This window comes from Globicephala melas, chromosome 2 (assembly GCF_963455315.2).
Source record: "Globicephala melas chromosome 2, mGloMel1.2, whole genome shotgun sequence".
Classification (NCBI taxonomy): domain Eukaryota; kingdom Metazoa; phylum Chordata; class Mammalia; order Artiodactyla; family Delphinidae; genus Globicephala; species Globicephala melas.
Genome location: NC_083315.2, coordinates 13977689 through 14002725, shown reverse-complemented (window position 1 = coordinate 14002725; position 25037 = coordinate 13977689). Strand labels below are relative to the sequence as shown.

The window sequence follows — 25037 nt, the reverse complement described above, 5'->3', positions numbered from 1 at the left end:
AATCTCCAATCACCCTACTGTGCCTTTCATGAAAAGTTCTTAAGTAATTAAAGCTAACGTAATAGCAAGAATTTCCTAAGTCTCCTTGAGATAACTCAAGTCCTTGGAGTGTTACGGAACCAGGTTTGGGAGGCCTCAGCAGAGATAAGGGAAATATGAGGTGGAAAGTATCTCGGGTTTAAATTTAATTTCCTTCCATGTCCTCTGAGTACCCCTTAGTAAAGGCACTTGTGGCGAGTCACCAACAGAGAAATGGTAAGTGAGAGCTACTGGGGGGCTGGCCTAGACAATCCCCCTCAAGGCAGGCAGGCTGAACAGAGCTGCCCGTTCTGAGTGGCTCATACCGGGAGCACCTTGCCCGGCATCTTCCAGGCTGTAGACAGTCCATACATATTTACAAAACGGAACGCTCACACAGGCAGAGCGAAAGTAAACACGGAGCATGGCTCCTGCTGGTTTATTTTTAAATTGATCCAAAATTACGTTAAGCGAAACTATCTGTTGAGAAGGAAGTGTCTTTGGAAGGATAACTAAACGTATTTACAGCACAGACACTTGTGTTCTTTCAGCCCCCTAACTGAAGATACATTTGACACAGATACAAGGGATATTTAACGTGAGCAGCTCAGGACAAATGTTCAGCCCCCCCAAAAAAATCTCTGCAAAAGTGACGATTTGGGGAAATTACTGGCAAGGCTCCGCGAAGCGACTGCATCATAAACTGATCCTTCCCCTGACTTAAAATAACGTGATGTTTGGCGACAGTACGTTAACTGGCCAGTCATTGGCACTGCTATTTCTAAGTGATGATACTGCTCAGAATACTTTAAGAACTGATGTATTTTCTACAAACACATAATAAATGCAACTGTGACACCTACAATAAGTTAAATTATTTATCTGACAAATGGCCTTTAGGGTTTATATTCTTTGTGGGGCTTGCTGGGTAGCAATACATTTATCGTTTAACTTGGCATACCAACTCACATACAAATATATGAGCCGTTTTTTGTCTAATCAGCTAGTGTTATTTTCCCAGCACCTCTTAGCAATAAAAATATTGCCAAGTCCTCTTTTCTTTGCAAGTTCCACGATGGGAAAAAAATCCTGAACGTGCAAAAGAATCCACTGCCTGCTGATGAAACGTAAAGGCTTATGAAAACATGGCATGTCCTCAAGCAGATCAGTTTGTTTTTAAATGTTTTAGTAGGGTACACTGATGCATTAGGAACTAAATGTGTATTATACCTAATCTTACATCTAGCGTGTACTATATACCTTGATCGTTCTATCAAAAGATCAAAATTTAAATATTAGGTAAATTATATTTTATACATGTTCTCCTTTGCATGAAGTCAAACAGGAAACTTGTTTCTTCTCTAAACACACAAGAATATAAACAAGCAACATATTTAGACCGAAGAAAATACTCACTACTTCATTCCATTAAAAAAAAAATGCCCCTGGGTATCCATTAAAATAAAAAGCTTTTATGCTTTCTTAAAACAATCCTAAATGTCTGCTTGTGCTTTCAGATATTTTCACCATATTTTAATATTTATTTTAAAGTTTAAGTTAATTACATGTTATTTTTACAAGAAATGCTACTTAAATACTCTTCCTGAAAGCTCTAAGAGGTTATGTAAAACAACAGAAATGACAGCAGAAATTAAAGAAGTGATATTGAATCTCCAATAGTCAGAAGTTGCCATTTTCGTAACAACTGAATGTAAAGTATGAACCTTAATTGGATCCTGGATTTTTTTTAAAAAAAGCTATAAAAGACATCCTTAGTACAATGAGGGAGACGTGAATATGGACCAGATTTTAGAAGTTATTGTGAAATTTTTGTTAACTTTCTGAAGTGTGATACTGGCTCTGTGATTCTTCAAAAAAAATATCCTTATTCTTAGTACGTGCATAAGGTCCTTTTTAAGAATGAAATATCTTGATGCGTGAAACCAGCTTGATGCCTGAAACTAACAAATGGTCCAAAAATAATAAATATATCTGTACATATACTAGATAAAAACATGAAGCAAATACTGCAAAATGTTAATAAGAGTTACATCTCAGTGGAGGATATACAGACGTTCATTGCATTATTCTTTTAACCATTTTGTATATGAAAATTTTCATAATAAAAAGTTGCAGTGGGGGAAGAATAGTCGTTTTCATTTAATAAGCATGTATGTGTATTCACTCCTGAGCCAAACTAGGGGCCGATAAAATATTACCTTATATGGACACAGAATGTTTCATTTTTCAGTCGCAGTATACTTCAGAGAATCAATTTTCCACCACGGACCCAGAGAAATTATGGCAGCCCTTCTGGCCAAGATCACAGGGAACAGCTGATTGACACACACCACCTGATTTAGAGCAGAGGCATCAGGATCCCCAAAGGGTAATCCATGCTGACCAGTGAATTTACATGCCAGCCTGTGCCCTTGGAAAACTAAGGGTGGAGAATAGGGGCCTTCCAGCATGGAACCTTTATAGCAGACAGAACCTGCAACTTTGCTAGGCTCGTTTTCTGGGAGACAGCGTATCAAGTTGTGACATGAACGTAAAGCTAAATCAAACATTTAAACCATCGATTCTACTCATTCACCCACTAAAGATGGATTTCTGTCTTACCTTGTCTCTCTGCTCCATAAAGTGGGCTACCAGGTTCAACATTCAGCAAAAAAAAATCTGAGATGCTACTCCCAAAACTCTACTTAAACCTAATAACAAAGCACTAGAATTATATAAGAAATTTTAGAGAGAAAACCTGTAAGCATTCCCTTTAGATATAACGAAAGTATTAAAAAATAAGATTCAGACCTATGAAACAACATAGCACGATGTTTCTCATCTACAAACAGAGGTTTTTTTGTTTTGGGGTCCAAATCTCAACAGTTCTGGGCACTAGTTCACTACGAAGTCAGAGGGCCAACCAGCCGTCCATGACTTGCTGCAGAATCTGATATTCTTTTTTAACTGGAGTGAACTGAAACTCAGCAGTAAGCATTGAACTTTCAAGTGGCCTGATGCAATCAAAGACTCCACTTCAGTTACACTTCTTTTTTCTGTCCTTTTATTTTTATCATCTCTTTTCCTCCCTCGTTCAATGCTTTATCTATATGTGTGTGTCTTGTGTGTGTGTGTATATATATACATATATGTTTATGTGTGTGTGTATACATACATACACATAAACACATTATGCATACATATACACATATACATATATATTTGTTGCTGTCTTCTCCTTTTCTTTTTCCTGTCTTTCCTCTTCCCCTCCCAATTCCTCCAGAACCACCCAAAGGCACTGGTAAAACCCAGTTAAACTTCAGGCTGTGAAGCTATAAAGAATCCTGATGTGGCCCATGAAGCCTGATGGAATCAGGCCACAGGCTAGAAGAGTTACGGGAAGAATGGTTCACTTTCCTTTAACCGAAGAACAATCATCTTGTTTATGGGTTGTCAGGGCCCTTTCCCTTCTAGGGACAGCTACCTACCTTTGATCTTTAACCAGCTCACTACACCTCTCTTTAAGAGAAGCAGACGACCACGACACTGGGATCTCACTTATTGCTTCATGTTATTCTAGTAAGAGGCATGATACAGGAGAGCTGAAAACATCAATGGTTTGGGGCTACCTGTGGACTTCACTTATCCAAATCATGAATTCTGTTCAATGCCACCATTTTCTGATTTCTTGAAAAGTTTCTGGTGTATCTGTAAGCACTAAGCTAGGACCGAAGGAAATACAAAGAGCTTTTTTTTTTTTAGGTTATTCATCAGAGAGGTATGAGCGCATTACATTCGTTTACCAAAAATTCACCGTCTATGAAAACTCACTCCCATGAGTGAAGCATGAATTAACCATGGGCCCTCCATCTCCAGGAGACCTGAATAAACCTGTTTCCAAAACTCCAGGGAGAATGAATCTCTGGCAATGCTCCAGCCAGAAGGCGAGGGATCCTCTGCCGCCTCCAGGCTGGAGAAGCCCCCACAAGGGAACCAGGAAGAAGGCGGCTCAGCAGTCAGTGCCAAGAGCCCACCGCTGAAAATAATCTGGGCGGAGGGATGCTCAAAGAGTGGAGAAACACATACCGAGGGCGGCAAGGTAGCCATTTGGAAGCACCGAACAATGTTTACAGTTTGCAGGCTCTAGGAGTGATCTGAGCCCCTTACCGAGGCTTATCCTCTCAATGCCTCAATTTCTTCATCTGACAAATGGGGAAAATAATAGTACTCCTCAAAGTCCCAGGGTCTGTAATGATTAAATGAGTCAGTAATGCATACAGTGCTTAGAATAGGGCCTGGCACATGGTAAGCACCGCATAAATGCTACCTAATCACTAGTATTATAGGCTGGAAGCATGCCAACGGAAAAGCCTACTGAAGAAAACTTACCTTCTTTAATCCCCACCAAGAGATCTACTACTAACCAGCTGGAAGTACCCAGGTCTCAATTCTTTGATTCCCTTTATTAAGCTCCAGCAGCTCTGGAGTGGTCTCAGCTAAAGCCAAAGGAGCGAGACTCCTTTCTCTAAGCAACGAGGTTCGGGCAGAAAATGCAGTATGGCAACATATGATAAAAATGGAAACTGACATATGAATAAAATGCCAATCTATCTGACATGCATTTCAGAGCCCAGGTGTTCTCAGTGTGTAAGTTCTGCAGCTTCTAACAAATGTCCCTAAGTCTGCAACACTGTGAACCTCAAGAACCAACCTTCTGGTTGAAGACACACACAAATCACCCTGCACGTTAGAAAGACATAAATGCAATGAACTTCAACAAACTACATGGCCCCAAAGTATGGGGCATAAACAGGTAATTGGCCACTGCCACACCTGGGTGACACAGCAAGTCAATTCTTCAGAACAGGCAAATCCACTCACTTCCATATTCTGCTGCTGTGCCACACCTGGCACACTATGTTGACAATACTTACGCATTACAATAGGGCTTCTTTTCATAGCCTTTGTAGTTGTTCATGTTCAGAGCCATCTTGCAGACTTCACAATGGAAACATCCTTTATGCCAATACTGAAAAAATAAATATTTAAAATTATAGTACAATGCCAGTTCTTTCCAGGATGGGTACAGAAAGAAGACATTTTTTTTTAGTGCATCACAAGTCCCCGTATCTGAAAATACTACAACAAAATGACTGTAGGTACCAGTGGATGTTTGCTGACTTTCAGTTAAGTAAACAAAGAAGACAGTTATTAAAACGGAGTTTTAAATGACTCTCCACCATAACGTACAGACTCAGATGAAAGAAATGTCGCGGGCTCTACCCATATTACACTTCTATGAGCAGCCAAAGAGGAATTCTGCGCTTGGTTAATGGAGAAATGGAGCCTGTGAAGTGGCCTCAAAAGGAAACCGAATCCAGTTCAAAGTGCCTAAACAACACTGTTTGTAACATCTCGATAAACATGTGCTCACCGGAAGTCAGGCAACCCGAGGTGGCCGGAGGCGCACTATGTTAAGTACCCCCGGACCCCCCATCCCTGTCCAGCTTCCACTGAATTGCGGGAAAGGCGGACTCTGCCTGGGATGGCTATAGGGATGACGGCGTGCTCTTATGAGGCATTTGTATGACCACACGCAAATTTCACAGCGACCGCCTCCGGCTGGGTTCAACTGTCAGTCGCTCAGGCTAGCGCCAGGGTCTGTCTCCCAGGCTGCTCAACTCCATCCACGCCCGGGAAGGGCAGGGAAGCAGGGCTGCAGGGGCCGGTCTAGAGCCACTTCCTCTGGAATTCCCCAAGCGGGTGGATTAGCCCCCAGTGGGTCTGGCTCGCCGCGCTCAGCACGGGCTCTCCGGCGGGGCTTATTCTTAGCAATGCGGCAACGGCCGCCCCACGACATGTTAATTACTATCCGCCTCTCCACCTCGCCGCCCTCACGCGAGGCGCTGGGGCGGGGGTGAGGTGGCGATCCGGGCGGATCCCTGAGGTGGGCGTGCGGGGCAGTGAGGGGTCGCAGCGGAGGTGGGAGGCGAGCGGTTGGCCGAACTGCCCCTGGGGGCCCAGCCCGGGCCGCGCACCTCCAGGCGCCCTCCGCAGCCGCTCTGCCGCCGCCCGCACCCCGACAAAAGCCTCTCCCGGTTCCAACATCACGATCGCCAAGCGTGCTCTCTGGCCCTCCTGCGGGCGTCTTGCTTCGCGTGCCCTCACCCGGGGCCAAGACACACAGACGCGCACACACACGCACAGACCCACTCTTCTCTTTCCATCCCAGATGCCAAAACTTCTCCGAGCAGGTGCAGCCCGGCGCCTCCTCGCTCACCTTATCCAGGCAGTTGACTTTCTCCGTGGGATACACGACTTTCCCGCAGCGGGCGCACTGGGGGTTCATTGTCGCGGTTCCCGGGGGCGGCGGCTGGGCGGAAGCAACGACGGCTGGGGGCTCCGAGGAGCCGCTGTGACATCCCCCGGCGAGCCCCGCACCGCCTCCGGGCAGGCGGGAGGGCGGCGCGGGCCGGGCGCCGGGGTCTGGCGTCGGCGCGGGGCCCGGGGCGAGCGGGCCGCGCGGCGCGCGGGGAGGCGGCGGGGGCGCGGGTGGGTTCGCGGCGGGGCCTGGCGCCGGGGGACGGCGGCGCTCTCGGGCTCGGCTCCGGCTCGGGCTCCGCGCCGCTCTCTCTGCGTCGCTCGCGCTCCAGGTACCGGTGACTCACACAGGCACTCGCTCCCGCCCCTCGCGCTCACTCGCTCCCCCGCCTCGCCGCCGCGGCGCAGGCCAAACCCACCGGCGCGCCCCGACCGAAGTGACAGGGAACGAGCACGTTGGGCCCCGGGGAGGGCGGGCGAAGCGGGGGAAGGGGGAGGGCAGACACAAGGAAAGCTCCGCAGACCGCGCGGGCTGCGACCCGGAGGCCTGGAAGCTAGCCTCGCGCCGCTGCCGCAGCGGGGGCGGCCAGGTGGGCGGCGGCGGCGGAGGGAGGGAGCGGTGGGGGTGAGAGGACGCGGGGCTAGAAGGGCTCAAACCCGCGCCCTCACTGCCGCCCTTCCTCCTGTCTCCTGCGCCGGCCGGTGCAGCCCCCCTCCCAGGCAGACTGACATTCCCGGTACCAAAAGGTCGCGCGGGGAGCGCGGGGCGGGGGTGCGCCCGCCCTCCTCCTCCCGGACCCCGGGTCGCAGGCAGCGGCGCACCAACGCCTGCGCAGCGCCCCGTCCCCGGGCGGAGGCTGGTCCGGGCGCGCGCAGCGACGCGCTGGGGCCTGGGAGCCTGGAGACACGCGGGGAACCCGGAGACTCACGTACCCGCGGCGCCCCGGGCTGTGCCGCGCCGCTCCCACGGGCCTCCTCCCAGAGAAAGCGTTCCCCGTGTGCCTGCGCGAAGTGCTCGGACCCTGGATGGGAAGAGACGTCTCTCACTGGCTCCTCACGACTGCACTTTTTGTATCTGTTCTTGGAGAACGACTGGTCATTTTAGGCCCGAATCAAGCCCTTCCTGATTAACTAAACGGTCATCATTGGTTTTGCTGTGTGTGTGTGTGTGTGTGTGTGTGTGTGTGTGTGTAAACACTGTAAATTTTTGCAATTAAACACCACAGGGTCTAGGAAAAGTTCTTCACCTCCATGAAGGGAAGCAATTACAAACTCATGGTCCTAACCGGAAGGGCCAGAAAATCAAGCTGAAGGCTGAGGGGAGGATACCAAACGGAGTAGGAATCGGTTTTTGGTTTTAATAAGGTTACTGGACTTGCTTTGTAAAAGCAGCAAAATGGAGCTACGCGGCCTGGGTTCAAAGCCCAGCGCTGCCCTTACTGTCATGTGACTTTGTGCACATGACATACTTCGTGCATAGCCTCTCTATGCCTCAATTTTCACATCTGCAAAATGGGGATAACATAGCGCTACAAAACAGCTCCTGCTCTCCTAGTGTGAGGATTATATGAGTCAGCAGTTCTGAAGTGTTTCAACCGGCCTGGCTCTTGGTAAACGCTGCGGAAGTGTCAGCGAGGATTATCATTGGCCGGTTGTAACAAATAAGCAAACACATTCCGTTGCTAGCACACAGATTAAGACTCAGTAATGCCACATAGCACTACTGTAACAAATATGAGTCGTTTTTTTAAAAAAATCATAGCTGCAGCCTTTCATGAAAAAAGAAAACTACTGATTTCTGAGCTCTTCAGGCAGGCTGCACTGATGAAATAACATTCATCATGAGGCTGTGCTGTTTGACTTTTCCAAAGAGATCATTTCTTAAAAGAGGTCCATCCACCAATGCAGCAGCCTTTGAACCACTCTTTGCCTGGCTCACAAGCCCACCACAAAAGCAAATAAAACAGTAATGTGCTGTCAGAGATGATTAGTTGTTTAAAAACACCCCAAGAGCTAATTAGAAATGCTTAAGACCATGGGTGAAAGTGGAGGATTTTATGCTAAGTGAAACAAGCCAGGCAAATACTGCATGGTGTCACTTACACGTGGAATCTTAAAGGGAAAAAGTGGAACATAGAGTAAAAAGTGGTTGCCAGGGGCTGTGCAGTGAAATAGGGAGAGGTTGGTAAATGGGTACAGACATTCAGTTATAAGATGAATAAGGTCTGAGGATCTTATATATAACATGGTGACTATAGTTAACATGGTGTTGTATACCTGAAATTTGCTAAGAGAGAACTTACATGTTCTCATTCAAAAAAAGGGAAAATATGAGCAGTGGTGGATGTGTTAACTCCATAGGGGGGTTCCTTTCACAATATATATGTACATCAAATCATTACATTGTACACTTTAAATAGCTTACAATTTTATTTGTCAATTATACCTCAGTAAAACTGGGGAAGGGGAAGAACCTACATTGAATATTTATTTAAATAAATAAATAAATAAATGGCTGAGGAAAAAGTATGTGATCACCTGGAAGACAGTAATTTTTTTTTAGCACTTAGATCTTCATAAGTGTAGATCATAAAAGATAGTCTAAAACTCCTATTGTCCTTTTTAAACGGTAAGCAAAAAGTTCTAAGGAGGCATGATGGTGATATGTGACATTTATAGCTGATTTATCAGATATTTTAACTAGGAATTATATAACTTCCTAGCCAACCAGCACCTATCACAATGCCCGACACATAGTACCTACTTATCAAATGTTTTTTGAAAGAAAGTATAAGACAAATGTATTAAAATTGGAATTAACTATGGTGTTTTATTCTCTCAAAAGTAAACAGTGAATACTGAAGTTATATTTTCCTCTTATCTATGTTTTTCTTGCTAATTTTATTTTCTGCATTAAGCCAGCTTCTAAGTTTCTTAGTGCCACTTTACTGATGTAAGAAGAGTTTTAATACCATCCGTCTTTAAAGGCTTCTTTATTTCAAAATTCAAAGAACTATAAACAGAGAATTGGCAGAAACCTGTCATCTGGTCCAGCCTTCCTCTTTCAAGCAGATGAATGATTTAATTATCCACTGGGGAGACCTTTTGCCCCTTTCATGTCTTTTTCACGTGATTAGTCAAGAAATCGGTCCTTATGGTTACTATACCCCAATATCTCTAATTAAATCCTTTTCTACTGGCTTGGACATCCACAGATATAAAGAAAAACTTACCATCATGACCCTTATGAAAACATTTATAATACTTAAAAAATTAAAATGTTTCTTTAGTTAAAATTCCAAAATCTATTTACTTTTACCTCTGAGACCTATTTACATAGAACCTATTGAAGTCCCTATAATTACCCTTATTATTTAAGCTACATAAAAGGAACTTCAAATTAAAATCCTTGAAGAGTAATTAATATTACAAAAGGCCAAATAGTGGCTTTGACAAACAGAGGATGTAGAGTGTGGTGGATTGTATTATTGGTTCACCATTTTTTGTTCCTTTCCAGCCTGGCAACACTTCCCGTAAGCAGAGTATATTTCCCCACTGCAGTAACTCTGAGCTTGGTCATGTGACTTCCCTTAGCCAATGGAATTCCAGAGGTCATGACTTAGAGCAGAAGCTTTACAACATTTGCATGGTTTGCCTCTGTTCTCCCACCTCTTTGAGCCTTGGCACCTGGCTGTAAGAAGAGCATATCCCAGGGAGTGGCTGCTTCTTTGACTTTTCTCCAGGAATTTAAAGACCTGTCTAGACAGTAGAGCCAAAATGAATTCAGTAAGCCCAGTCATGCCCAGCAGAGCCACAGCTCTGGGAGTAAGAAATAATTGTTTCTGTGAGCCACTGAAATTTGGGGGGGGGGGGGTTGTTCATTACTGCAGCAAAAGCCGACTGATACACCAATAATAGGAACTGAAGAGAAATGCTTTCCACTTCATCACACCAAAAAGAAACTAATGGATTTCCATACAAGATTCAGTATGGGCTATTTTTTTTTTCTATAATACATGTTAGAAGTGTAGTAAAGCATCTGTCTCATTACTAATTAATAAATGATTCATTCTCTCATTACACAAAGTTTTATTATGTGCCCTGTATTTGTCAGACATTGTGTAAAATTGTGTACATTTTTTCAGCTGGCTCAAATTCACCATAGAGGCAACTTTTCCAAGCCAACACTTTGGTAGGTGAAACTAAAAGAAAATGATAAATTTTAGCTCACAATTTCATTTGATAGCTGTATATGAGCCTTAGCCTAATGACACATCTTTCCAAAGATCTCATGCACTTACTTTAGAGAAATTACCTCATTTACCCTTACAGAACCACCACAAGTCAATGAGAAATGTAAAATAAAAACATTAATGGAAATTTAAGATTCAGAAGCTGTTATAGAAACAATTACTAATTTTCATTCATCCATTCAATGTAAAAGTATTGGTAGGCAAGATGTTAGGTACAAGGGGATGCAACGGAGAATAAGGCATGATCTCTGCTTATGATAAAATCTAGTGGGACAGATAAGGAAGCAATGAATTACAATACAATGTGATGAATGCTCTATGGTAAAACCCTGCCCCCAGACACTGTGGCAGAACAGAGGAGGAACTTGTAATTCAGCTGGGAAGTCAGAAAATGCTATCTGAAGGAAGTGCACACTACGCTTCTTACCAGGAGTAGGAACTGGCTAGTGCCACTCCCCCAAGTATATGAGCACCCCTAAAATGAGGGGTTTAGGGTAATTAGCCTATTCGTTCCTATTTCAGGGATGGTATTATTATGCTTTTACACTCATGCTGAAATTTTTATATCACTTTAATATCCCCTCCTAACATAGCATAGCAACAAACTTCAAATAATGATGATTTTTTTCTCTTTTTTTCCAGTATTATTGAGAGATAATAATTGACAGACAGTTTAGGGTGTACCACATAATGACTTGACTTACATATATTGTGGAATTATTTCTTGATAGATGACACATCTCTTCAAGATAAGGCCCACCAAATCTCCAATTTAACAAAAACATTTGTAGATATCAACTCATAATTGTAAGTTTGCCACAAAACATTTTAAGATCTGGAAAGAGGGAAAAGAAAAGCTGGGGGAGCAGCAACATCTTGTTCTGGTCCTCACGGAACTGAGCCTCCCCCAGATGAAGGACAAGACAGACCCTCTGTGGTAGGCAAAACAAAGGCCCTCCGAAGACAACGTCCACATCCTAGTACTCAGAACCTGTGAATACATCACCTTACATGGCAAAAGGAACTTTGCGGATGTGATTGAGGTAAGGATCTTAAGATGGAGAGATAATCCTAGATTATCCCTGTGGGCCAATGTAATTACAAGCATCTTTATAAGAGGGAGGCAGGTAGGTCTGAGTCAGAACAGGAGATGTGACAATGGAAGCAGATGTCAGACAGAGAGAGATTTGAAGATCCTGCTGGCCTGGAAGACAGAGGAAGGAACCACAAGGCAAAGAATGTAGGTAGCCTATAGAAGCTGGAAAAGGCAAGGAAGCAGATTCTCTCCCCCAGAAGGAACACAGCCCTGTCGACATGTTGATTTTAGGACCTCTGACCTTCATAACCGTCAGACAGTAAATTTATGTTGTTTTTAGCCACTAAATTTATGTTGCTTTTAGCCACTAAATTTATGTTGTTACTACAGCAATAAGAAACGAATATACCCTCTATGTGTGAATTCTGTTCTGTCTTTAGGACCACACTGAGTTCCAGGACTGCTAAAAGAAGCAGCTGGAAGTCAAGATGGCTGTGATGCTCCATCATTGTTGTCTCCAATGGAAAGATCCTAAAGCAAAGTAGTTAAGAGCACAACATGCCTTCATTCTCTCTCCCCCATCCTAATTAAAAGACTTATTTTACTGGAAGTCTTCAGATAATTGCCTCACTTCTCCATTTAATTTCTCACATAGATAGAAATATTCTGGGTTTCTCAAAAAGTCAGCATATTTCTCTCCATCTTCCTCTCCTCCTCCTTAGAGTAACTCGATGAGTAACATCCTCATCTTCCCAGCCAGAACCCTAAAAATCAACCCAAATCCCTTCCTCTCTTCCTAAGCAACCCTGTCCAGGTACCCAATCCTGTCAACTTTACCTCCAAAAGAGTTGATGGATCTGTTACCATCCTCACTGCCACTGCCTTAGCTTAGCAATTTATCATATCCACCCTGGATGGTTCTATAACAACCTTCTAAGAAGTCTTATCATCATACAAGTCATGGAAGGACTCCATGAACTGTGAGAAAATTAATTTCTATTGTTTAACCCACCCACTTATGGTGTATGGTATGGTATTTTTATAATACCTGTATGGTATTTTGTTATGGCAGCCCGAGATAACTAATATATTACCTCAGCATGACTTATAGTCAATTAAGAACTAGATCAAGTTCTCAGGAGATGGGCAAAATGGGTGAAGGTAGTCAGAAGGTACAAACTTCCATTTATAAAATAAATAAGTCATGAGGATGTAATGTACAGCATTTTGACTAGTTAATAATGCTGTATTGCACATTTAAAAGTTTCTAAGAGAGTAGATCTTAATAGATCTCATCACAAATTTTTTTTTACAAAAAATTTTTGTAACTATGTACGGTGCCAAATGTTAACTAGTCTTATTGTGCTGAACATTTCACAATATATACAAATGTCGAATCATTATGCTATACACCTGAAACTAATAGGTCAATTATAGCTCAATAAAATAAAATTAAAAGGTTGCTTTCTGCCAGTGAAATAATTAATTAATTGCAAATTAGATCAACACAAATGTTCTTCTGGCCCAATAAAAATAGTGATAGAAAAAAAAGTGGTTTTTTAAATTCCTTTGTCGACTGAAAAAAATGCACAATGTGAGAGTTGTGAGTTAAGTTTTATTTGGTGCAACAATGAGGACTATAGCCCAGGAAACAGCCTCTAAGATAGCTCTGAAGAACTGCTCCGAAGAGGTCAGTATTGTATATGACTTTAGTGATGGGGGTATGTGCAGTCAAGCACGCATTTTGGCAGAGGCTAGCTGCTAGTCACAAGGAGCAGATGTCTCTGTTAAAGATTTTAGTGTTTTTATAGATATGAGAAGATGCAAGAATTGGGGCTCATAAAATCTTCTGAAAATATCTAACTATCTGAAGACCTGTTCTGCCAGTTTTTCCCAGAGCACAGAGGGCCTCATTCCTGATCTCCGCCCTGAACTCCTTTCAGGGTGTGTTGAAGGTCAGCAACTGCAGTGGCTAGTGACCTCATCCTTGTAGAGGCAGATGGCAAGTAACAATTTTTATCTGGCAAGGCACCCTCATGGTCTTAAATTCGACCCTGGCTTGGAAGGCATTTCATGACCATTTCATCCTATGGTGCTGGAATGCTCACTCCTAGGTCAGGCGAGGATTTCATTGGTGGGCCACTCAATGTGCTCTCACGGGACTAGGCCCTGTTAACAGCAGCCAAAAGTCTCTGGACCACCTGTCTTACTAGTCTGTTATGGTCCAGGAAAAAAAATTCCCTCTTGTTGCTTCTTCCGATATCTAAAGTTACACTATTACAGTCATTGATCTCATATAGAACTAAATATCTGGTCAACTGGCTCAAGTCGCCTGGTCATCATTTTATCAAAGGCTCAGTCCCACATCTGGTAATGCAAAAAGCAACAATTTTGTAAAACAGACAAAATACAAACAGTATATCCAGCAGTGTTAGTAAGGTCATGAGTAAGAATTTAAGCCAAGAACTTCCATTAGGTGCAGCTCAGTGTATTCCCAGGTCATCTGACTTAGTCTGTTCTGTACCAGTCCTTATCTTTAAGGAAAATTATATATTGGCCTTGCTCATAAGGCACCCAGCCCAATTTCCTAGTGTTCCTAGGCTGGCTATCCTTAGTATGGTTTAATCGTTCCCAACAGAATGAGCTTGAGTGAACCCCAAAAGAAAGTTCATATTTATGGCCAGGGTCAGAGCAGGTATTATTAATTGACCAGGTGAGGGGATCCCACCTAATAATACCAATAGTGGCCTGAACAGAACTATAATTTCTTTCTTCTAGAATAAATTTCCTAAGGGCCATCCAATAAGAGCCTCGGGGTGAAGAAATCCACCAAGGTAACCCACAAGTACTGGATACAGATAACTGAACACAAACCCAACAACTGGATTAATTTTAAACTCTGCATAAGATTGTGCCTGAGAAAGAAATATATTTGGTTCATAAGCAAAGGTGTGAGGAATTATCAAAGTAATGGGTATAAAGTCTTGGTCCAGCATCTTGGGTCAGCCGTCTGCTTCAGATGTCATCTTCTCATCCTGGTCTGGTAGTTTCTCCTCTATTTGAGCGTTGTCTAATGGTGATTTTGAGGTCATCAGTCCTCTCTATAGCCCAGTCCAGTGCAGGGGCCCTTTGTAAATGAAAATTAATTCAAGAGTCAATTCCCTTAAGTTTCACTGTGTATGAGCTAGTTAAGAGTAACTGATAAGGGTCCCTCCATCTAGGCTGGAGATAGTCCTTTAAATGATGTCTTTTCCAGTATACATAATTACCTGGTTGCAGGTCATGGGGCACCTGATCTTCATCCAAAGAGATTACTGAGATAAGCTTCAGAAACAAACTTACAGTGTCTTTTTTTTGTTTATTAAAGTATAGTTGATTTAAATGCTGTGTTAATTTCTCCTGTACAGCAGTCATTCACTAATATTCAATACATATACATTCTTTTTTTAATATTCTTTCCCATTATGATTTATCACAGAATATAGTTCCATGTGCTATACAGTAGAACTTTGTTGTGTTTTTTTTTTTTTGAGTTTTAAATTTAATTTATTTAATTATTTATGGCTGTGTTGGGTCTTCATTTCTGTGCGAGGGCTTTCTCTAGTTGCAGCAAGTGGGGGTCACTCTTCATCGCGGTGCACGGGCCTCTCACTATCGCCACCTCTCTTGTTGCGGAGCACAGGCGCCAGACGCGCAGGCTCAGTAGTTGTGGCTCACAGGCCTAGTTGTTCTGCGGCATGTGGGATCTTCCCAGACCAGGGCTCGAACCCGTGTCCCCTGCATTGGCAGGCGGATTCTCTACCACTGCGCCACCAGGGAAGCCCACCAGTGAGTTTTATATCAACAAATCCAATGATGCATTACCATTCCTTATCTTATTGAGTGTCTCCGAAGAATGTGGCATTATGGCTACTCTCTCCCTGAAACACCATCTTTGCCTGGATTCTGGAACTCCACATTCTCCTGGTTTGCCTTCTTCCTTGCAAACCGCTCCTGCTCAGTCTCCTTTTCCTACATCTTCCTCCTCTTGCTGGTGTCTACATGTTGTGTTTTCTCAGAGCTCAGTCCTCAAACATTTATTCTCTTCAAATGATCTTGGAGGGGTTCAGGACATGCCACCCCAAAATAGGCCACTAGTATAAAAGCACTTAAGCCTAGCCACTTTGGGTCTTCATTTTTCTATGAGGACCCCCATGTACATGTAAAAATTATTAAATAAAATCTCTATGCTTTTCTCCTGTTAACCTGTTGTATGTCAACTTACTTCTCAGGTCCAGCTAGAGAACCTAAGAGGGAACAGGTAAAGCTTTAGCTCCCCTACAATCTCATCTAGGGATATGGCTTTAATTACTATTTATACACGATGACACACAAATTTACATTTTCATCCCAACCTTCTCTATTGAATGCCAGGCTCATATATATTGTAATCTATGTAACATCTACACTGGATATCTAATTGGCATCTAACATATCCTTAACATAAGGCCTGATTTCCCCCCATAGGTTCTTCCCTCACTCTTTTTTTTTTTTTTTTTGGGAGTATAATTGTTTTACAATGGTATGTTAGTTTCAGCTTCACAACAAAATGAATCAGTTATATATATACATATGCTCCCATATCTCTTCCCGCTTACGTCTCCCTCCCTCCCACCCTCCCTATCCCACCCCTCCAGGTGGTCACAAAGCACCGAGCTGATCTCCCTGTGCTATACGGCTGCTTCCCACTAGCTATCTACCTTACGTTTGGTAGTGTATATATGTCCATGCCTCTCTCTCGCTTTGTCACAGTTTACCCTCCCCCCTCCCCATATCCTCAAGTCCATTCTCTAGTAAGTCTGTGTCTTTATTCCTGTTTCACCCCTAGGTTCTTCATGACATTTTTTTTTCTTAAATTCCATATATATGTGTTAGCATACGGTATTTGTCTCTCTCTTTCTGACTTACTTCACTCTGTATGACAGACTCTAGGCCTATCCACCTCATTACAAATAGCTCAATTTCGTTTCTTTTTATGGCTGAGTAATATTCCATTGTATATATGTGCCACATCTTCTTTATCCATTCATCCGATGATGGACACTTAGGTTGTTTCCATCTCCGGGCTATTGTAAATAGAGCTGCAATGAACATTTTGGTACGTGACTCTTTTTGAATTATGGTTTTCTCAGGGTATATGCCCAGTAGTGGGATTGCTGGGTCATATGGTAGTTCTATTTGTAGTTTTTTAAGGAACCTCCATACTGTTCTCCACAGTGGCTGTATCAATTTACATTCCCACCAACAGTGTAAGAGGGTTCCCTTATCCATTCTATATATAATAGTCTGCATCCGCTATCCCTAAATTCCCACTCCATCCCTCTCCCACTTCCCCTCCCCCTTGGTAACCAGAAGTCTGTTTTCTGTGTCTGTGAGTCTGTTTGTTTCATAAAAGTTCATTTATGTCAGATTTTAGATTCCACATATAAGTAATATCATATAGTATTTTTCTCCTTCTGACTTACTTCAGTTAGTATGATAATCTCTAGTTTCATCCATATTGCTGCAAATTGCATTATTTTGTTCTTTTTTATGGCTGAGTAGTATTCCATTGTATATAAGTACCATATCTTCCATATCCATTCACCTGCTGATGTACATTTAGGTTGTTTCATGTCTTGGCTACTGTGAATTGTGCTGCTATGAACATAGGGGTGGCATGTATCTTTTTGAATTATAATTTTGTCAGGATATATGCCCATGAGTGGGATTGCTGGATCATACGCCAAATCTATTTTTAGTTTTTTGAGGAACCTCCATACTGTTTTCCACAGTGGCTGCACCAACCTACATTCCCACCAACAAAGTAGCAGGGTTCCCTTTTCTCCACACCCTCTCCAGCCTTTGTTATTTGTAGACTTCTTAATGATGGACATTCTGACTGGTGTGAGGTCATTGTAGTTTTGATTGACATTTCTCTCATAATTACCTATGTTGAGCATCTTTTCATGTACCTGTTGGCCATGTGTATGTTAGAGTCTCCTTTTAATAATTCAACTGAACTTTACAATAATATAACATAACAGCAAAGAACTACATGTGAAGTGAGAATTCGTAAATACAGACCTCAGTTAACAGAACTAGAATTTAATATTCACTAAAACATAACCTTTTTCTCTCTACACTTACCCTCATTTCTACCAAATACAGCCAAATTAAGACTAATGTGTTCGCAAAATAAGTCTGGTTTCAATAAACCTGGCCTGATGATTTATATAAGTAAATTGATCATATAGACTTTTTTTGTAATTTTATTTTATTTATTTACTTTTTATACAGCAGGTTCTTATTAGTTATCTATTTTATACATATTAGTGTATACGTCTCAATCCCAATCTCCCAATTCATACCACCACCAACAACAACAACCCCTCCCTCGCTTTTTCCCCTTTGGTGTCCATACATTTGTTCTCTATATCTCTGTCTCTATTTCTGCCTTGCAAACCAGTTCATCTGTACCATTTTTCTAGATTCCACATATATGCGTTAATATACGATATTTGTTTTTCTCTTTCTGACTTACTTCACTCTGTATGACAGTCTTTAGGTCCATCCACATCTCTACAAATGACCCAATTTCGTTCCTTTTTATGGCTGAGTAATATTCCACTGTATATACGTGCCACATCTTCTTTATCCATTCATTTGTCGATGGGCATTTAGGTTGCTTTCATGACCTGGCTATTCCAACAGCGCTGCAATGAACATTGGGGTGCATGTGTCTCTTTTTTTTTTTTTTGCGGTACGCGGGCCTCCCACAGATGCGGCCTCTCCTGCTGTGGAGCACAGGCTCTGGATGCGCAGGCCCAGCGGCCATGGCTCACGGCCCAGCCGCTCTGCGGCACGCAGGACCCTCCCAGACCAGGGCACAAACCTGCGCCCCCTGCATCAGCAGGCGGACCCTCAACCACTGCACCACCAGGGAAGCCCCACATGTGTCTTTCTGAATTATGTTTTTCTCTGGGTATATGCCCAGTAGTGGGATTGCTGGATCATATGGTAATTCTATTTTTCGTTTCTTAAGGAACTCAATACTGTTCTCCATAGTGGCTGTATCAATTTACATCCCCACCAACAGTGCAAGAGGGTTCCCTTTTCTCCACACCCTCTCCAGCATTTGTTGTTTGTAGATTTTCTGATGATGCCCATTCTAACTGGTGTGTGGTGATACCTCATTGTAGTTTTGATTTGCATTTCTCTAATAACTAGTGATGTTGAGCGGCTTTTCATGTGCCTCTTGGCCATCTGTATGTCTTCTTGGGAGAAATGTCTACTTAGGTCTTCTGCCCACTTTTTAATTGGGTTGTTTATTTTTTTATTATTTTTTTAATATTGAGCTGCATGAGCAACTGTTTATATATTTTAGAGATTAACCCTTTGTCCGTTGATTCATTTGCAAATATTTTCTCCTTTTCTGGGGGTTGTCCTTTTGTCCTATTTATAGTTTATTTATAGTTTCCTTTGCTGTGCAAAAGCTTTTAAGTTTCATTAGGTCCCATTTGTTTGTTTTTGTTTTTATTTCCATTTCTCGAGGTGGGTGGGTGATTTATGTCAAAGAGTTTCTTCCTATGTTATCCTGTACGAGTTTCATAGTGTCTGGTCTTACATTTAGGTCTTTAATCCATTTTGAGTTTATTTTTGTGTATGGTGTTAGGAAGTGTTCTAATTTCATACTTTTACATGTAGCTGTCCAGTTTTCCCAGCACCACTAATTGAAGAGACTGTCTTTTCTCCATTGTATATCCTTGCCTCCTTTGTCATAGATTAGTTGACTATAGGTGCGTGGGTTTATCTTTGGGCTTTCTATCCTGTTCCATTGGTCTATACTTCTGTTTTTGTGCCAGTACCATATTGTCTTGATTTCTGTAGCTTTGTAGTATAGTCTGAAGTCAGGGAGTCTGATACCTCCAGCTCCGTTTTTTTCCCTCAAGATTGCTTTGGCTATTTGGGGTCTTTTTTGTCTCCATACAAATTTTAAGATTTTTTGTTCTAGTTCTGTAAAAAATGCCATTGGTAATTTGATAGGGATTGCATTGAATCTGTAGATTGCTTTGGGTAGTATAGTCATTTTCACAATATTGATTCTTCCAATCCAAGAACATGGTATATCTCTCCATCTGTTTGTGTCATCTTTGATTTCTTTCATCAGTGTCTTATAGATTTCTGAGTACAGGTCTTTGACCTCCTTAGGTAGGTTTATTCCTAGGTATTTTATTCTTTTTGTTGCAATGGTGAATGGGATTGTTTCCTTAATTTCTCTTTCTGATTTTTTGTTGTTAGTGTATTGGAGTGCAAGAGATTTCTGTGCATTCATTTTGTATCCTGCAACTTTACCAAATTCACTGATTAGCTCTAGTAGTTTTCTGGTGGCATCTTTAAGATTATCTATATATAGTATTATGTCATCTGCAAACCGTGACAGTTTTACTTCTTCTTTTCCAGTTTGGATTCTTTTTATTTCTTTTTCTTCTCTGATTGCCCTGGCTAGGACTTCCAAAACTATGTTGAATAATAGTGGCAAGAGTGGACATCCTTGTCTTGTTCCTGATCTTAGAGGAAATGCTTTCAGTTTTTCACCACTGAGAATGATGTTTGCTGTGGGTTTGTTGCATATGGCCTCTATTTTGTTGAGGTAGGTTCCTTGTATGCCCACTTTCTGGAGAGTTTTTATCATAAATGGGTGTTGAATTTTGTCAAAAGCTTTTTCTGCGTCTATTGAGATGATCATATGGGTTTTATTCTTCAATTTGTTAATCTGGTGTATCACATTGATTGATTTGCGTATACTGAAGAATCCTTGCATCCCTGGGATAAACCCCACTAGATCATAGTATATGATCCTTTTAATGTGCTGTTGCATTCTGTTTGCTAGTATTTTGTTGAGGATTTTTGCATCTATATTCATTCAGTGATACTGGTCTGTAATTTTCTTTCTTTGTAGTACTTTGTCTGGTTTTGGTATCAGGGTGATGGTGGTCTCATAGAATGAGTTTGAGGGTGTCCCTTCCTCTGCAATTTTTGGAAGAGTTTGAGAAGGCTGGATGTTAGCTGTTCTCTAAATGTTTGATAGAATTCATCTGTGAAGCCATCTGCTCCTGGACTTTTGTTTGTTGGAGATTTTCAGTCACAGTTTCAGTTTCATTACTTATGATTGGTCTGTTCATATTTTCCATTTCTTCCTGTTTGGTGGAAGGTTATACCTTTCTAAGAATTTGTCTATTTCTTCCAGGTTTTCCATTTTATTGGCACAGAGTTGCTTGTAGTAGTCTCCTGTGATGCTTTGTATTTCTGCAGTGTTTGTTGTAACTTCTCTTTTTTCATTTCTAATTTTATTGATTTGAGTCCCCTCATTTTCTTGATGAGTCTGGCTAACAGTTTATCAATTTCATTTACCTTCTCAAAGGAACAGCTTTTAGTTTTATTCATCTTTGCTATAGTTTTCTTTGTTTCTATTTCATTTATTTCTGCCCTAAGCTTCATGATTTCTTTCCTTCTACTAACTTCTGATTTTGTTTGCTCTTCTTTCTCTAGTTACTTTAGATGTAAGGTTTGATTGTTTATTTGAGATTTTTCTTGTTTCTTGAGGTAGGATTGTATTGCTATAAACTTCCCTCTTAGAACTGCTTTTGCTGCATCCCATAGGTTTTGGATTGTTGTGTTTTCATTGTCATTTATCTCTAGGTATTTGTTTATTTCCTCTTTGATTTCTTCAGTGATCTCTTGGTTATTTAGTAACGTATTGTTTAGCCTCCATGTGTTGGTGTTTTTTCCGTTTTTTTCCCTGTAATGCATTTCTAATCTCATAGTGTTGCGGTCAGAAAAGATACTTGATATGATTTCAATTTTCTTAAATTTACTGAGGCTTGATTTGTGACCTAAGATGTGCTCTATCCAGGAGAATGTTCTGTGAGCACTTGAGAAGAAAGTGTAATCTGCTATTTTTGGATGGAATGTACTATAAATCTCAATCAAATCTATCTGGTCTATTGTGTCATTTGATGCTTGTGTTTCCTTATTAATTTTCTATCTGGATGATCTGTCCATCAGTGTAAGTGAGGTGTTAAAGTCTCCCGCCATTATTGTGTTATTGTCAATTTCCTCTTTTATAGCTGTTAACATTTGCCTTATGTATTGAGGTGCTCCTATGTTGGGTGCATATATATTTATAATTGTTATATCTTCTTCTTGGATTGATCCCTTGATCATTGTGTCGTGTCCTTCCTTGTCTCTTGTAACATTCTTTGTGTTAAAGCCTATTTTATCTGATATGAGTATTGCTACTCCAGCTTTATTTTGATTTCCATTTGCATAGAATATCTTTTTCCATATCCTCACCTTCAGTCTGTATGTGTCCCTAGGTCTGAAGTGACTCTCTTGTAGACAGCATATATATGGGTCTTGTTTTTGTATCCATTCAGCGAGCCTGTGTCTTTTGGTCGGAGCATTTAATCCATTCAAATTTAAGGTAATTATTGATATGTATGTTCCTGTTACCATTTTTTTAATTGTTTTGAGTTTGTTCTTGTAGGTCCTTTTCTTCTCTTCTGTTTCCCACTTAGAGAAGTTCCTTTAGCATTTGTTGTAGAGCTGGTTTGGTGGTGCTGAATTCTCTTAGCTTTTGCACGTCTGTAAAGCTTTTGATTTCTCCAAATGAGATCCTTGCCTGGTAGAGTAATCTTGGCTGTAGGTTCTTCCCTTTCATCACTTTAAATATACCGTGCCACTCCCTTCTGGCTTGTAAGTTTCTGCTGAGAAATCAGCTGTTAACCTTACGGAAATTCCCTTGTATGTTATTTGTCATTTTCTCCTTGTTGCTTTTAATAATTTTTCTTTGTCTTTAATTTTTGTCAGTTTTGTTACTGTGTGTCTGGCATGTTTCTCCTTGGTGGGTTTGTCCTTCCTGGGACTCTCTGCGCTTCCTGGACTTGGGTGGCTATTTCCTTTCCCATGTTATGGAAGTTTTTGACTATAATTTCTTCAAATATTTTCTCGGGTCCTTTCTCTCTCTCTTCTCCTTCTGGGATCCCTATAATGAGAATGTTGGTGAATTTAAATGTTGTCCCAGAGGTCTCTTAGGCTGTCTTCATTTCTTTTCATTCTTTTTTCTTTATTCTGTTCTGTGGCAGTGAATTCCACCATTTTGTCTTCCAGGTCACTTATCCATTCTTTTGCCACAGTTATTCTGCTATTGATTCCTTCTAGTGTATTTTTCATTTCAGTTACTGTATTGTTCATCTCTGTTTGTTTGTTCTTTAATTCCTCTAGGTGTTTGTTCTTTAATTCTTCTAGGTCTTTGTTAAATATTTCTTGCATCTTCTCGATCTTTGGCTCTATTCTTTTTCCAAGGTCCTGGATCATCTTCACTATCATTATTCTGAATTCTTTTTCTGGAAGGTTGCCTATCTCCACTTCAGTTAATTGTTTTTCTGGGGTTTTAACTTGTTTCTTCATCTGGTACATAGTCCTCTGCCTTTTCATTTTGTCTGTCTTTCTGTGAATGTGGTTTTTATTCCACAGGCTGCAGGATTGTAGTTCTTGTTTCTGCTGTCTGCCCTCTCCATATAGGCTTTTTTAAAATTGGCTTTGCTGGAACTTTTTATAAGGAATCTCAGACTGAACTTTTAAGAGGGCCAGGAAAGCCATACCAAGAGTTTGTCACAGATTTAGGTGAATACCTCCCCTTTCCAAGTCCCCCAAATTACTTGAGATTCCTGCACCTGTTAGGAGGTGGCCTTCCTAATTTATCTGATAAAGCTGTTGTGAATTTAAGAGTTTCCAATCTCTGGGGAAATCAGGTAGAGAGAGAAGATAAATGTTTCAACTCCTTTTACAAAGGTATAATTTACCAAATTGCTGTAAGTCACAATTACCTTGAGGGGAAGGGTTTCCTTACATCTGGAAAACACAGATTAAAAGCCAGTAATATTTCAGGCAGAAACCACAGAAGTTATAACCATATTCACCAGTTCACTCAGTCCTATGTAACTAATCCTTTTTGTTAACAGTTTTATGAAGCCATCAGGTTTCCCATTAGAATTCTTCAATTCTGGGTAATTTCTTACCCAGTTCAGCAGTATGATCTGAAAGGTATCAGAAACCTGAACTTGTCAGAAAGTCCTTTCTATAAATCTTCTTGAATAGGAAGAATTTTTGCAAAGGCATCAGAGTAAAACCATAACTGTCTATGAATGACAAAAGACTTAAGGAGGCACGGTTAAAAATCTGATTACAATGCAATTGACAGACCAACATGGTTACTGCTGTGACAGACAACATTTTAAAATAATAACTAGAATTATGACTGATAACATTTTACCAGGATGTACCAGATTTTTTTGGAATTCCATATAATTTCTAGACTATCTATATTAATAACATTTACCATACAATATAACCTAAGATTTATTACTCATTTGACAACACTTCCAATGTAATTTAATGTACCAAATGAACCCAATTAATTTAACATCTCTCTTTGGGATGTTTTGGGGGCCTTTTGAAGCATCCCAATGTTAGCTAGAGGTCAAAGGACTTGATTAGAATTTGATTTGGGGCTTCCCTGGTGGTGCAGTGGTTGAGAATCCGCCTGTCAATGCAGGGGACATGGGTTCGATCCCTGGCCCAGGAAGATCCCACATGCCACGGAGCAACTAAGCCCGTGTGCCACAACTAGTGAGCCTGTGCTCTAGAGCCCATGAACCACAACTACTGAGCCCACGTGCCGCAACTACTGAAGCCCGTGCGCCTAGAGCCTGTGCTCCACAATGAGAGAAGCCACAGCAACGAGAAGCCCGCGCACTGCAATGAAGAGTAGCCCCCGCTCACCGCAACTAGAGAAAGCCTGCGCGCAGCAACCAAGACCGAACACAGCCAAAAATAAATAAATAAAATAAATAAATTTTAAAATTTTAACATTAAAAAAAAGAATTTGATTTTGGAAGTTTGTCAAAATATCAAAAAGGTTTAAAACACTTGGTCAAATAGGATCATAGGTCACTACGAAACAATACTTATTCCCTTAACCAAGGTGACAATAAAAGATTTCAAAGGCAAATATGGCAAGTTATAACAGATTACAATTTAAGGTAAAAGAAACTTTACAATCTGTTATCAAATGCAGATTCACAGCCTAAGAAAACTTTGTCCTCTTAACAGACAGAAAAACCAAATTCAGGTTTTGTACCAGCTTACTATAAAAATTCATTTACTCAATTAAATTTATTCTAAACTTAGCCAATCCTGATCATGCACAGAACTCTTTTCCAAGGGTTCCCTTTCCATAAACCTTCCATCACTTTCTGTATGCATGTTAATGTGTGCCTTATTTTTTTCCATCCACAAACAACCAGCTCTAGGACAAAACTCTTTCT

The 25037-nt window shown here is 41.2% G+C and overlaps 1 protein-coding gene across 2 annotated transcripts in view; it reads right to left on the bottom strand.

Moving 5' to 3' along the window:
• Positions 1-6507, bottom strand: part of NEBL (nebulette) — a 339860-nt gene extending 333353 nt beyond the window's left edge. For both annotated transcript variants that reach the window (XM_060293069.1, XM_030837122.2), the window contains exons 1-2: positions 6299-6507; positions 4953-5047 (exon numbers count right to left, since the gene is read on the bottom strand). In XM_060293069.1, coding sequence (XP_060149052.1) covers positions 4953-5047; positions 6299-6367 — 164 coding nt within the window. In that variant the 5' untranslated portion in view covers positions 6368-6507. The remainder of the gene's footprint in view (positions 1-4952; positions 5048-6298) is intronic.
• Positions 6508-25037: the final 18530 nt, after the last annotated feature.